The sequence below is a fragment of the Aquarana catesbeiana genome, linkage group LG02, assembly GCF_042186555.1.
Source record: "Aquarana catesbeiana isolate 2022-GZ linkage group LG02, ASM4218655v1, whole genome shotgun sequence".
Classification (NCBI taxonomy): domain Eukaryota; kingdom Metazoa; phylum Chordata; class Amphibia; order Anura; family Ranidae; genus Aquarana; species Aquarana catesbeiana.
Window position 1 is genome coordinate 452,618,250 of NC_133325.1, and position 15,529 is coordinate 452,633,778.

The window sequence follows — 15,529 nt, forward strand, 5'->3', positions numbered from 1 at the left end:
TAGACCGATTCCTAGGTCATTCAAAATGGGTCCTTGCTTCTCTTCCCACCATTTCTAGGTGGTTGAGACATACACTTTGATTCAGGCCCATGGTGTTGTATTAGATTGTCCCCTCTTCTGTTAAGGCACACTCTACTAGGTCTGCGAATGACGCTTGGGCTTCTCAGCATCAGCCAACTGTTTTCATATGTGTAAGGCTGCCACCTTGTTGTCTTTTCACCTACCCGAACCCTCCAAGTTCTACCAAGTGGACGTTTATGCCTCATAGGCGCTTCAGACAGCTTCAGCTTGCATAAGAGCAGTGTGAACAAGAAGCTTTTACAAAACCTTTACAGAGCATTGAGCAAGCGTTGCCGAAGCTTTTATGCTGGGTTCACACGTGCAGCCACGGGTTCGTGCCTGGGGTCCAGTGCATCCTGGCCCAAATTTTAGCCTAAATTCACACCTGAACCAGCCCCCCCTAAAGACGCACTGGACCCTTTCAATCCGGACCTGTGTGAACCAGCTTCAATGAGAGCCGGTCATGCAAATTAGATGCGGGTAAAGCCGCATTCAATTCGCATATGTGCGAATCAAGCCTCAAAGTACTATTCAGCTCCAGTCTGGAAATACTGAACACAGATCAATGCTGCTTGTCACTTTAACCACTTGCCTACTGGGCACTTTTACCCCCTTCCTGCCTAGGCTAACTTTTAGCGCTGTCAGCTGTCACACTTTGAATGACAATTGCGTACTCATGCTACACTGTACCCATAATCACCACTGGGTTTTTTATTTTTTGCTAAACAAAGGAAAAAAAGAGAACATTTTGAAAAAACAAAATACGTTTTTCATAGTTTGTTATAAAATTTTGCAAACAGGAAATTTTTCTCCTTCACTGATGTGCGCCGATGAGGCGGCATCGACAGGTGACACTAATGAGCACCGATTGGCAGCACTGGTGGCCATTGTTGGGACTGCACTGATAATCAGTGCTGACAGCGTGAGGAAAGGAATGACGATAGCTGGCTTCCGTTTACATCGTGATCAGCAGTAAATGGACACAGCTGATCACGTGGTAAAGGGCTGATGTGATTGGCCCATTACCCCGATATGTGATCAGCTGAATCCTAAGGATGCAGCTATTACAGAGTGAGCCGCACGTGTGCCGTAGGGGGGCACGCAGGCAGTGTGATCACAGGAGGACATCCTGGCAAAGTAAGCCCACGCTGTAGCCATCCTTTGGCTATAGCGCTGGCCGGAACAGGTTAAACAAGCTGCTAGCAGGCTTCAATCAGCACTACTTGAATACCCGCTGAAGTCTGCTAGCAGCTTGTTTAAAGTGACAGTCAGCACTCCCACTAAAGTGATAGTACGCCTTTTTTTTTATTACTTAACCACTTGCCACCTGTCATATAACAAAATGACGTCGGCAAAGTGGTTGCAATATACTGACTGGACGTCGTATGACGTCTTTCAGGATATCAAGCCGCCCCGGGGGGCATGCATCGCGGCGATCGTTGTTGCGGCGTGTCAGTCTGACACATCGCAACTACGATCTAGGTAAAGAGACTCCGACAGACTCTTTACCACGTGATCAGCCGTGTCCAATTACGGCTGATCACGATGTAAACAGGAAGAGCTGTTGATCGGCTTTTACTCACTTGCGTCTGACAGATGCGAGTAGAGGAGAGCTGATCGACTGCTCTTCTGACAAGGGGGGGGGTCTGTGCTGATTGTTTATCAGCGCAGCCCCCGTTCAGATGCCCGTCCAGGACCACCAGGGATGGCCACCACACTGGTCCACCAGGTTGGCCACCCTAGACTACCAGGGAAATGCCAATCAGTGCCCAGGCAGCTGTCAATCAGTGCCAAAGTAAAATGCCTGCCAGTGCCACCAGTGATACCCATAAGTGCCAGCCATCAGCGAAGGAGAAAACTTATTTACAAAATTTTATAACAAAAACAAAGAAAAACTTTTTTTTTTCTAAATTTTCGGTCTTTTTTTTATTCGTTTATCAAAAAAAAAATGCAGGGGTGATCAAATACCACCAAAAGAAAGCTCTATTTGTGGGAACAAAATGATAAAAATTTAGTTTGGGTACAGTGTAGCATACCCGCGCAATTGTCATTTAAAATGTGACATTGCTGAAAGCGTAAAGCTGGCCTGGGCATGAAGGTGCGAAAGTGCCCTGTATTGAAGTGGTTAAAATAACAAACAGGTTATGCTTACCTGCGCTGTGCAACGGTTTTGCACAGCCACAATCCTCCTTTTCTCGGGTCCCTCGCCGGCATTCCTGGGTCCTGATCAGAAAGTGGAATGAAAATACAATGGAAAGAACTCTGTGTAACTAGGATTGGACAAAAAACTGAATGATGTCCAGGTAAAAGAAGACGACAACAGCCTTAGGCTAGAGCTCCAAGCCTCCACTTACAAGATCCACAAGGTGTAAGAAAGGAGGATGGCGCACCACTGGAAGAACAGACATCCACCTCACCAGGGTGAGGACTATCCTGGAAGAATCCCGAAAAGACTTGGCTTAGAAGTAACTCCAAGGCGTGAAACTGTGAACCCTGCTGTACTCCCTTAGGGAACTAAGGTTCTATCCCATGGAGTCATCAAGACTACAACAGGGTACATAAGAGTCCCCTATACATGGAGTAGGTAGGGAATAACAGGTCGATCTTCTCACTGAATATGTAAGGAGGAATACCAATCCTATAAAGCCTAGAACCAACCCAATACTCAATTAACTGCAGAGAGAAAGCAGCCCTGGGCCAGCTCTCAGAAGGAATCGGTGTGAAAAAAGCCCGTTTATCCTGAAGCTTCATAGTCACAAGACTAATGACACTCCTGACACCCAGATCTAACAAAGCATCAAAATATGTGGAGCAATGGGCAGGATACTTAAGGCAGTGAAGAACATTCGTCTGGATAAATTCCAATCAAAGAAGACCGCCAGAAGGGCCTTCTTTACAAGCCAAGAAATAAAGGTCTACGCTTTGGTGAACAAGCCCCAGAGTACTTAAGGCATCACCTGCTAATGTCAGAAAATACCTGCAGCAGGAGACTGGCTTGATCAGCATGAAAACACCCCTGAACGTCAAGTGTGTGGCATCCTATACCTGCAGAACAGAATCTGAAATACTCCATGGAGCATGGACCAATTCCTCATACCCAGTATTAACCAGTTAAAACACTGGTGTGTGCATGACTAGAAGCCAAGGTTTCATCCACACAATGATCAATGATCCAAAACCACACTCGTCACAAGATCTCCAGTTTCACCTTGGCATTGAAGACAGGGCAATACCTTAACATTGACCATATCAGTAGACCAGTACAAGGATTACTACCACGATGTAGGAGGAGCTACCTGTTCTGCAAATCTACATCATAGCCCAGAGACGTGTTTTCCACTGACAAGAACTTCCATAAGATAGGAAGAGAAAAGTCTTCACCGGCTATATGATTGGAAGATTAAGGCAAAGACAGACCAGTTAATCTTCTCAGAAGTTTTATCTACAACAGCAGAGTAAGCGGCCGCAATGGTCTGAAAGGGGCATCTAAGAGGAAAGGACCCCTCCACACCTGTGCAGCAGCTGAGAGACCCTGACCATCGGCAGGGGATATAAAGGCAACCTGTTGTAGGCCCTTCTACTAAAGAAGCAAACTTGGTAAAATGTACTGCAGGTTATGCAGCTTCCAACACAGATGAAAGTAAAATCACTTTAAAAAGGTGTGTCAGTAGTAAATCAACACGAGGTATAGACCGCTGTTTAGCAATTTATTTCAAGTGGGAATAGCCCCAGCTCTTGGGAAGGGCGGAGTGGTTCCAGGATTACTTAGAGCAGGGATATGCAATTAGCGGACCTCCAGCTGTTGCAGAACTACCAGTCCCATGAAGCATAGCAAGACTCTGACAGCCACAAGCATGACATCCAGGGGCAGAGGCATGATGGGACTTGTAGTTTTGCAAAAGCTGGAGGTCTGCTAATTGCATATCCCTGCCTTAGAGTAATAACCGAAGAGCAGCTGCAAAGGAAAGATATTCCTGTGGCTCCTTGGTGATATCACTTCCGGTTCGTTCCACACCGGCCTTGCTACTGCCTGTCACGATCCCCCATGGTCTGAGTGCAGTGAGGAGCAGAAACATCAATTCAGTTGGAGAACCCAACTTGTGCCCACCATCAGACTGCAGATAAAATCAGAAAGGTCAGCCTTTTTTTTTTTTTACATGCGAGTTGCCTATTGGTTTTTTAATAAACTTGTGTTTTAAATACAGTACTGTACTTAGTTGGTGCCCCCTTGTGTTCCTTTTCCACAAAGTGTTGTGCGACTGCAGTAGAGAATCCCAACGATAAGATGGGGGACTCAGCCTCACCCAGTAGAACTAAGGAGGATTCCAATTAGACTGTATAACCTTAGAGTAGCAAGATTCCAGGTTACAGATGCCAGTGCCCTGCGAAGGCACAGAGTAAATTTTTCAAAAACCTTTAGTAGAGTATGGGCCAAGATTAACTGTTGCAGAGGGACCACCCATTTTGTGTCTGGATGAGGACAGTTTCAGATCATGTGGCAATGATGAAACTAAACTATTCACAAAAACACTGGCATCTGATTGGGGTAGTGGTTGGAGGTGACCTAAATCACTGCAGACAGGCAAAAGGAATGGATTAGGAATTGGCGTTATGCTGGGCTCTTTTGCAAAGCAGGAGCAACATTTGGGAAATGCTAGAGCTAAGATAGTAAAGAGAGTGCAGAGCGAACCCAACAATACACCAAATAGATTAAAGTGGATGTAAACCCAATGTCATCCTATCTAAACTACTGCCATAGGGGTTATCTATAAGGATATACATGCCTCCTGCATGTATCTGTACCTGTCAAATGTCCCCCCTCTGTCTGTTATTAGACCCAAAAAACGGCATATTCTGTGGGTGAGTCTGTTGTCTGGAGCTCGGTGGGTGGAGTCGTGATGTCAGTAGACTCCCCGCACACTTCCACACTCCCCTTGTCAATATAAATTTTCTCCTGTGTATTTCTAACACTGAACTTCTGCTATGATCTCTAACATCCAGTGAAAAGACAGGAAAGTAACCACATGACTTCAGCATGCCAAATCAACAGCCAATCCTTGCAGAGCTGCTGAAGAAAGGAGTGGGAGGGAATTAAAAAATACTGCATGTGTCTTAGGCTGAAGCACGAGATATGTAAATCACCTGTCACTCACAGCAAGGGGGAGGATTTGACAATGTTTTTCTCAGTTTGTTAAGATTTGTCTCGCTGAACAATAAAAGAGGATTGCTCATAAATGGATTAACTCTGTGTGGCAAGACTGGGCTCAAATGATAGGAAATCTTATACTCTACAGTATGATATAAAAAAAATTAATAAAAAGTTTTGGGTTTACATCCACTAAGTCAATGCTCAGTCCCTCAACATTAACCACTTCCGCATCAAACCAAACAAAGTGGTGCCCAGCAGGCCAACAATGAGGTAGCTCCCAGTGCTCAGCCTAATTAGCCTACTCACAGAGTGAGTCTTTGGAGACAAGGGAAGTGTAGAGGCAATGCCAACAGCCCTGGATATGGAAACTCCAAGGCCAAGTTGTTACCAGAATGGGATCTGGAAAGCACCCAACCAGGACCCCAGTTCCCTAAAGGTCACTTTCAGGCTAAGCCCCACAAAATTCAGTCCATCGAGGCACCCTAAAGTTAAGCTAATCAGCTCAAGGAGTGATTTATTACAAACCATGAAAAGTCTTGATTGAAGAAAAAGATACTACCTCTTAATTGGCAAAACTGAATAAAAAGATCTATCCCTCTTAGAACACTATGAAAAAACAAAGGCATACTGGGAATAGGAGGGGTTATCTTGGGCTGGCCTATAGATTTGTTTTTTTGTTTATGCTCCTGTAGGCGACAGTGTATGATTTCCTGTGTCCCTGGATGAGAAAGAAGAGTTTAATAGGCACTTTTGTAGGGTACTGTGTGTTTTAGAATTTCCCTCTTGCATCACAAGCAGGGGTTCTCACATCTCACAGGTTATGGGACGGCCTACATGGTAAACAAGTTATGAGCAGGTAGACCCTACTCTGTATGCGTCAGTCCAGTTTTCCATTTCACCTTTGTTTTGACATAAACAAACATTATTAAAAAAAAAAAAAAAAAGCGCCCAAAATTTTAGCACTCTAAGCCTGTATCCTATCTGAGAAAGTTTGAGGTTTCCCAAATCCAGATTAAAATACCATAATCTTATTTTCTGATCTCAGAGCATAACTCACCTTGGGGAGACTGAATGGCTGGTTTACGCCAAATGGATTTTTGCTTGTAGTGTTACTTGGCTCTTTTGTTTCTACAGTTGCTGTAAAAAAATAAAAATAAAAAAAATAAGACAGAACTCCCAGCAGTAAAAAAAACGAATAAAATACCTAAAAGGGGGCCGTTTATAAGCTGTATGATTGTATTTCTGTCTATCCTGTCCAGAAATCTACACAGCACAGCCACACAGATCTGATTTTCTTTGCTGCAGTTCAGGCAACTACAGTAAGTCTTGTCCCTACCCATGCCTGTGAATAGATAGTAAAGGAGAAGATGCACTGATCTGCCCATCTCTCATCACACTCTTCTATACTACTCTAAGTATGTTCCTTGTTAGCACATGAGCACTGCAGCCCAATTGATTGGTTCCTTGTGCTACTTCTCCCTCTCCAGTAATTTTTTCAATTATTGAATAAATATGCAAGATCTCTATTGCCAGATTAACTACTTAAGGACCAAGATTTCTGACATTTGTTGTTTACAAGTTAAAATCAGTATATAACATAAAACAAATAAAACAGTAAATCTAGCCCAATTTTTTGTAAAACGTGAAAGATTTTGTTACACAGAGTGAACTGATACCCAACATGTCATGCTTTAAAATTGCGCACACTTGTGGAATGGCGACAAACAACGGCACTTAAAAATCTCCATAGGCGATGCTTTAATTTTTTTTTAAATGTTACCAGTTTAGAGTTACAGAGGAGATCTAGTGCTAGAATTATTGCTCTCACTAACGATCACAGCCATACCTCACAGGTATGGTTTGAACACTGCTTACATATGTGGGCGCATCTTGCCTATGCGTTTGCTTCTGTGCACGAGCTCGGAGGGACAGGGAACTTTAATTTTGTTTCTTATTTTACTATTTTTACACTGTCCCTTTAAAAAAACATTATGGTCACTTTATTTCTTATTACGAGGAATGTAAACTTTACATTCACTTTAATGGGACGGCTGGTGATGCAGCAGTGACACAAGGAGAGGGACGTGGCGACAGCAGATGAGTGGATGCCCACTAACAGACGCCGCCATGATGGATCTGAAATGACAGGTGCTCTTTAAATTTAAGGGCTCATTCTTGCTGGTAGTTAGAATCTTTAATATTTGTAAACAAAATGAAGGTTTCCTATTTAGAATATAAAAGCTGTCAGGTTAGTAAAACAGCGATATCAGAACCAATTCAATCGTAGTTTGTAATGTACGTAGATTTGCAAAGCAATGGGATAAAGTAATATTCCTGAACCTTGTTTTTTTTCATGGTTACTGTGAAATTGTGTGAATGTATCAATGCAGTGCAGGTTATCTCAGCTTGCAGAGCTTGGATTCATTGAATGAGTTTACCAAAAATATAAATATTGCAGAATATACAGCCCCATGTTACATAACTGAGCTCCATTTCATGTTGAATAAACTTTATGTATTTTAAATAGAAAACTATCTTTAGATAGATTTTTACTCTAAAAGCATTTTATTAAAATAAATGTAATACAAATAAATAAAAAAAAAAAAAAAAAAACCACACATTGATTTTTATCTACCCTGCATAAAAGTGATCCTGTGGTGAATCCGACGTTAGGACCACTTTTATGTGAAAGAGGATAGCCCAACTCTGTAAAAATATACTGGGCACCCCGGTATTAACGTCAAAGCAGCGACGTATATGCACACTTAGCGGTCCGGAAGTGGTTAAAACAACTTCTAATGTTGATTTATAGATCCACATTGCCCTGTGTTGTGGAGAGGTCCTAATCATCATATAACAGGTATGTCACCTGCCTGTTTCCCTGTCTAGGGCGTGGGCATCCAAAATTACTAATATATATATATATATATATATATATATATATATATATATATATACACACATATACACACACACACACACACCATAGTTTAGACACTATATCTTTCACGCATACCAATGTACACTTATTGGGATTTTTTTTTAGACATGTAGCAGAATATATTCTGGACAAAAGTTATGGCGAAATTTGATTTTCAAACTTTTTTTTTTTTTTTTTTATTGGATAGGTTTTTTTTAAGCAGAAAGTTAATATTTTTTCTTCAAAAGGTTTGGTCTTTCTGAATAAAAAAAACAGTGGTAATCAAATACCACCAAAAGAAAGCACTATTTGTTTGAAAAAAATATATAAATTTAGTTTGGTTAAAGTGTTGCATGACCGTACAATTACCAGTTAAAATAGCGCAGTACTAAATAGCCTGGTCATGAAGGGGGTAAAACCTTCCGGAGCCGAGGTGGTTACACAAATATGTTTCTCTTAGTGGTATACATCTGTGTACACCTCAAAGAAAGTTTATACTAATGAACTACATGAATAAGAACAATGTCTCACCTTTTCTTTGTAAAGTTCTTTCAGTAACTTTTTTGGCCAGCTTCATGAACTGGCTATCTGTTCCAATATCTTCTTCTTCCTCTTCCTTTTTGTCAAGGCTGCCACTTTTAGACTACAGTGAAGGTAGACAAATGTAATATGTTAATAGGTAGCCCTGATATGAGAACATTTATGCTAGTCCTTAATGCTGCATGTGAGTGCCATTTGTGTACTCTTATGCTGGCCATACACTTGGCTTTCCATTAGCTAAATTGAAAGGCATTTTTCGACTTCGCTGCATATCACCAATTGTCCCCTTGAAGCTAGGAAACACAATTGTGCAATAGCAGATAGCACTAGCCAGCATAGCAGTGAAGGTATTTTCATTCTCAGTGTGCACAGTAAATGCACATTTTGGGAGTTTGTTAGGTTAAGGGTCCATCCACACCAGCCACTGCATTTTAACTCAGTGCCTCATGTGTGGTGCGGCCCAATGGGATCACCACACTGTTTGCGTTTTTTATTTTTTAAACAAACTTTACTGAATTGTCACAAACATTTCATAAAGTTCAGTTGGCCACTATACGACACAGTATATAGTACTTTTTTTCAGAGACGAGTGCCCGCATACCACCACAACGCAGTCTGGACTGAATCAATCCCAAGAGAACCACAACAAGCTTACTTAAGCAGCTTCGTAAAAAGAGTTCTGTTAATCAAATTTTGTGTGCCATCATACCTGCTCACGCAGCCACTGTTCTCGTTCAAATCTCTCCTTTCTCCATTTGAGATCAGTATCCTCCAGATCTTCATTTTCCCCTTCTTGATCTTCCAGATCAGAATCTCTTCGAAACATGTCAAACTGGGAGGCATCATCTGAAGATGCACAAAAAACACCACATACTTTAACCCTCGTTCTACCGGCTTTTTTATTTTGTACCACCTTGCACCAAGGTCCAATGGGCCCTGTACTATAGTTTGGTACATATAATGAATAAACGTTGGTACATATAATGAATAAGCATTGGTACATATAATGAATAAATGTTTTAGTATAATTATTTTTATTGTGAAACAGGGTATTTATATTATTATTATATTATTTGATAATTTTAGCTAGTAAAATATTGAATAACCAATACTAAGCAATGCTTATTCATTTGGTGATAAAGTGTATTCTCCATATTTTGAGCACTGTGAAGAGTATTTCATCATATTATTTTGCATATAAATTTACACATAAGGATAAAAATGATAAAGAAATTGTCAATTTAGAGAAACATGACATTTTGATATGTAGGTGTAGAGCATATATAGTTAGAAAAGATGCTAATATGATGAAAAAGTTTCACTGTCCACAGCTCAAACACACCACTTTCAGATGTCCTTGACATAAATTTTTTTTTTTTTGCACACACAACACACTGTTCGAGTTTTTCTGTCTTTGCAGTTAGGGCAGATACTGCAACGTGCTTTCTTTCTTGGTGGTTCTTCTAACGTAGAAGTTTGAGGAATGTCAGGCCCCTCAGATACTACAGTCAGTGCTTTCCCAAGATGTATAAGGAAAACCTTCCTTTTGTGCGATTTACTTGCATTCCAGTCTGGTTTTAGCAACATCCAGATAATGTAGGCGCTGATAGCACTAACATCCAACATGTTATAAAATATAACCATTGGCTATCTTCTGGTCATTTGTTTAGTACTGCAAGTAGGAACCATCTGATCCAACCCATCAACGCCTCCCCTTTTGTCTCATTGTATGACTGAATTGTGTTTTTTTGTCTTCTCGGTTTTGAATGCATTCTTCATTCTTGAATGCTTCTCGGTTTTGGTTGGGAAGGCATAGAGCTTAAGAGGGTAACAACTTTGTTTTTCTTGGGACAGTATGATGCAATCATCACGTCTTTCTGGAAAGAGTAGACATTTTGTTTTTTTGTGGTCACGAATTATTGGGGCAGTTCTTTTATGATTTTACAACTGATTTTCTTCTCCAGTAATTTTTTTTTAGCTAACTGCAGGCTCGTGAAGAAGTTATTACAAGTGATCTTTCTTCCAGAAAGTAATATTCCTTGAGCCAAATCCATTACCACTCGCTCCCTCTGATTCACTTCCCTTCCTTGGTCGTGACATTTCCCCATGTACACCTGCATAGTAAAAATTGTTCTATTCGCAGATGGAGATGGCAAATCAATTTGGGTGGTAGGTGCTGTGACGGTGCTATCATCAGAATCCGAGTTGCCTTCCACAAGGATGTCATTTATCTCGTTTTCGTCATCCGATGGCTCGTAAACTGATGTATGTTGATCTTCTTCAGAATCTGAGTTAAAAAACTAAGCATTTCTTTGTTACTGAGGCGTTTCCAAGCCATGATGAAACTATACCACCAAAGCAACAAAGCAAGTCCTAACATGCAGAAACATGTCATAACTTGCAGACTGAAAATGACTCACAAAGTGCAGTACAGTAAACACGTGACTTGATTCATAACAGAAAAACCGTTGAAGAGCAACATGGGTCCGATGGACCCTGCCAGTGTACAATGCTATAATTTGAATTTACATAAAAAGTGTAAATACAAAAAAAAAAAAAAATCCATTCTTTCAGATTTATAACGGTCTAAGTAGCAGTAAAAAAAGTCATACGTTCTTATCAAATAATAAATTCCATACAAAAAAAAAAAAACACAAACTACCTACAGGGTCCACTGGTAGACCGAGTGTTAAAGATGAATTCCAGGTACTGTATGAATATTTTATTATTACACTGGGCCAGCTTGAATCAATATAACTATGCATAAATCATACCTGGCAAATACCCCTAAAAAAAAAATATTAAAAAAAAAAAAAAAATTATCTCAAAAAGGCAATACTATCAGACCTAAAACACTTTATAATACACATCGAATCAATAGCTGATTTATCATTCATACCAATATTTTTCCACCTGAATTTCCTCATCCTGCCAGGACCATCGCTGTGAAGGTCTCCATCAGCCAAATAACGCTCCTGATAGAGCCGGAGTCGGCGTTTGTCTTCATCCATGGTGACTTTCCTGATATGGTAAAGCAAGGTCAGTGTCTAGTGAAAATAACCAAGATAAATACAGTATATAAACCCTAAGATAGAACTGCCCTTATTTTGTCCCTTTTGGTCTGTTAAATATACTATTGGAAGCATTTTGTTATATCTGTTTGATAAAAGCAAAGAATATCTGTTGCTTTTCAAAAATCAGGAGCTGTCCTGTGCAGACTTCTTGTGTCTGTGCAAGGATGCTCGTTAGCCCTCCCAATTCTAATCATGGACTACACAATGATTAGTCTTTATATTGTAGAGGTCAGAGAGTGGAAGTGCTTGAATAGTTTAGTAAAAAGACACTGGGAGAGTTGTCACCACTCTAGCCAACCCAGAACAAGGATGTAGCGCATTTCTGAAGGTTTGACAGGCATTTTTTCAGTTTAAGTTCTTTAAAGTGATAAAAACATGTACATATAACACAGGGGAACTGATTTTTATTTTTTTTTCCCTTGACATTGGCTTTAAGAGTGGAACTTTAGTGAATGATTTAAAATGGGCGAAAAGGCAATTTTAATACAGAAGAGACATACTTTGTTTTTTCTGCATTAAAGTTATTTACCTGTCAGTCCGCCCTTGTACAGTGAGCTGTGCATGTGTAGCTCACTGTACAAATTCGGCAATGCTGAATCTGACTGAACTCTCGCAAATGTGCGGGAGTGACATCATCCACGCCCAGCCAATGGCAGGCGATGGAGACTCAGAAGCAGGCCACCCGAAGGTCTGCAGCTGGGTGGGGGGCTTGGACGGTGCGTCGCTGGAGTAGAGTATAGCTCCAATTTAAATTCTCGCTTGCTAGGTACACTAGTATATACTAACATATGGATCTTGTTGATTTGATCCTGTAGCTCTTCATCTGAAGGAAGCTCCTCATCAATGGCTTCTTCTTCATACTCATCTTCATCTCCTTCATCCTCATCCTCACTTCCAACATCACTTCCAGAAAGTTCAGCTTCATTTTCCATGAAGTCCTGCAGGTTTCTGCAATATAAAAAATAATTACTTTTTAAAACTGTCTAGGACAGAGCCTCTTCAAACATTTAGCAGTATGTCGGACATAAATTTTATTGTTTTAGAGCTGACAGGTGCTCAGTGCTATAATGGTTTCTAAATAAAATCCAAAAATAACAACTTTAAAATCTGAGTTTCATAACCTGACCTCAGTCAAAAAAAAAAAAAATTAAACTCACATTCTGATTAACAGCAGTACACAAAAGTTTGGTGAGTGCAAGCACTGTAACAAAGAAATCATTGGTTTTATTCATCTTGAAGCTCCAGCAAATTACTCACAGCTTTCTCTTCTTGCTTTGCGTTCTAAGAATTGCCTCCTCATCATCGTCATCTTCCACACATTCTTCATTTTCCTCTCCATCTTCTGCACCACTTTCAATTCCTGCAAACTAAAGTATATTCAATTTAAGACACGAACAAGTTAACAACTGTTAAATTATGTAACGTTACTAAACAGTAGGGCTTTGACCCATCCCCTTGAATGAGGTAGTGCCACAATTTTCAATCATATTACCCACTTCAAGACCGGACACTTCACCCCCTTCCTGCCCAGGTAATTTTTCAGATTTCAGTGCGGTCACACTTTGAATGACAATTACTCATCCATGGTAACACTGTATCCAAATTACATTTTTATTTATTTTTTTTAGAGATGGGGCAATTTTTTTGGTGGCATTTAATCAGAACAGTTTTATTTTTTGCTATATAAAACTTAAAAAAAAAAAAAAAAAAAAAAAAAAAAGAAGAAGACTTTATGGTCAACGTTTGCAAAATTTTGTTGTTAAAAATAACCCTAATCAGGGCATATTAGTCTGTTTGAAAATTATAGCGTCTACAAATTATGGTATATGCACTACATTGTCAAAAGTAGAAAAAACATGCATTAAAGAGGAGTTCCACCCAGGGGGGCCGTCAAAAAAAAAAAAAAAATTAAAAGTCAGCAGCTACAAATACTGCAGCTGCTGACTTTTAATTGGGCACTCACCTGTCCCTGGGTCCAGCGATGCGGGGGATCGAAGCCCCGCTCGTCCCCCCCCTCCGCTCGTCGGCACCGGCATTTCAACTGTGGGCGCCGGGCTGTGGCTTCACAGCCTGGCACCCACTGCAGATGCGCGAGCGGCGCCGCGATTGGCCGCTCAATCACCTGGGACCTGTAATGGGTCCCAGATGATTGACAGGAGAGAGGGAGCAGAGCGGAGCCCTTCCTGTGCCTAGGGGGGGAAGCGATGTCACCAGCCCAGGCAAAGGAACAGGCAGACTACGAGGGACCACCTAGCAACAGGCATTTAGAGGTAAGTGAAAAAAAAAAAAAAAATATCCAAATGTTTTTTTTTTTTAGAATTTTTCCAGGTATTTTTGTTTTTCGGGTGGAACCCCACTTTAAGGTACAAATGGGGCAGCCCCCTTGGACTTTTTAGGCATAAAATCTATTAGAAGGTCATGGTTTAGATAAAAGGCAACATGGTGCCACCTTTATTAAGTACAAAGCATAATAAGGCTGCTTTCACACTGGGGCGGTGGGGGCTTCGGCGGTAAAACAGAGCTTTTTTTAGCGCCGCTTTACCGTCGTTTTTGTGGCAGTATTCGGCCGCTAGCGGTGCGGTTTTAACCCCCACTGGCGGCCGAAAAAGGGTTAAAACCGCTCGCATAGCGCGGCTATAGCAGCGGTATAGCCGCTCTGCCCCATTGATTTCAATGGGCAGGAGCGGTTTAGGAGCGGTGAATACACCGCTCCTTCACCGCTCCAAAGATGCGGCTTGCAGGAGTTTTTTTCTTCTCCTGCCAGTGCACCGCTTCAGTGTGAAAGCCCTCGGGGCTTTCACACTGAACAAACAGTAGAGGCTGTTTTGGGACGGTTTGCAGGCGGTATTTTTAGCGCAATAACACCTGCAAACCGCCCCAGTGTGAAAGGGCTCTAAAATTGTGAACATAGCCTTATAGGCAAGGAAATATAAAATACACAATGTATACAAAATAGAACAAAATATACATGTTACATATGTAGACGAACCCAATAAGAGCACGTTTGCCCAAACACTGTCAGAGTCATGCTGTGATCAGTCGGTAGGGATTTCTTGTATATAGCCGAACATGTTTCAGAATTATCAACGTATAGTCCATCAGGGAAAATTATATCTTGCGTGACTGTTTCTCTTTATAGGAGGAACTCACAATACAGAAATAAAAAGGGAACGAAGAGTAAAATCAATGAGAGATCCCACAATGGCTGAAACACTCCACGGAGCAACAGGTGGATGGGTGTGTATCCCTGGATTAGTAGCTTACAAACATCCACAAGAAACATCCTATAGGCTACACCAGCAGTAAGGGTAATAATATCTTTTAACCTGACTAAGACTAGGATGCCATTAAAGTGGATGTAAACCAGATTCATGAAATTTGAGCTGGGCACATGTCTGCGGTGTTTTGTTATCTCTCTCCAAAGCACCGAGTCCCGTAGCTGTCTCTTGCTCAGAAGCTCTGTTATCAGCATAACTCCTGACACGTTCTTGAGATGGGAGATAGAAGTGTGCATCGGGAGAGGTTACTATAAATAGGATTGCACACAGTCTGCCGTCTAAAAGCAGACCTCTGCACGTACCTTTCTGTCTTTGCCTATGAGGAGAGGGGGTGTGTGCGCCCCTTTCCTCCAATTAGCTGTCTTGGCTGTATGCCCAGGCTTCTCTGCAGTGTTAACCAGGAAGAGAAAAATCTTTAAAGACGAAAAGCACTTTCTAAAGCATGGGTGCTCAACCTGTGGCCCTCCAGCTGTTGCAGAACTACAAGTCCCATCACAACTCTGCCTTT

At 41.2% G+C, this 15,529-nt stretch overlaps 1 protein-coding gene across 1 annotated transcript in view; it reads right to left on the bottom strand.

Moving 5' to 3' along the window:
- The window catches only part of CLSPN (claspin), a 109,008-nt gene that overhangs the window by 21,243 nt on the left and 72,236 nt on the right, over positions 1-15,529 (bottom strand). The window contains exons 18-23 of the mRNA XM_073615595.1: positions 13,001-13,110; positions 12,530-12,691; positions 11,569-11,690; positions 9,379-9,515; positions 8,661-8,772; positions 6,267-6,346 (exon numbers count right to left, since the gene is read on the bottom strand). Coding sequence (XP_073471696.1) covers positions 6,267-6,346; positions 8,661-8,772; positions 9,379-9,515; positions 11,569-11,690; positions 12,530-12,691; positions 13,001-13,110 — 723 coding nt within the window. The remainder of the gene's footprint in view (positions 1-6,266; positions 6,347-8,660; positions 8,773-9,378; positions 9,516-11,568; positions 11,691-12,529; positions 12,692-13,000; positions 13,111-15,529) is intronic.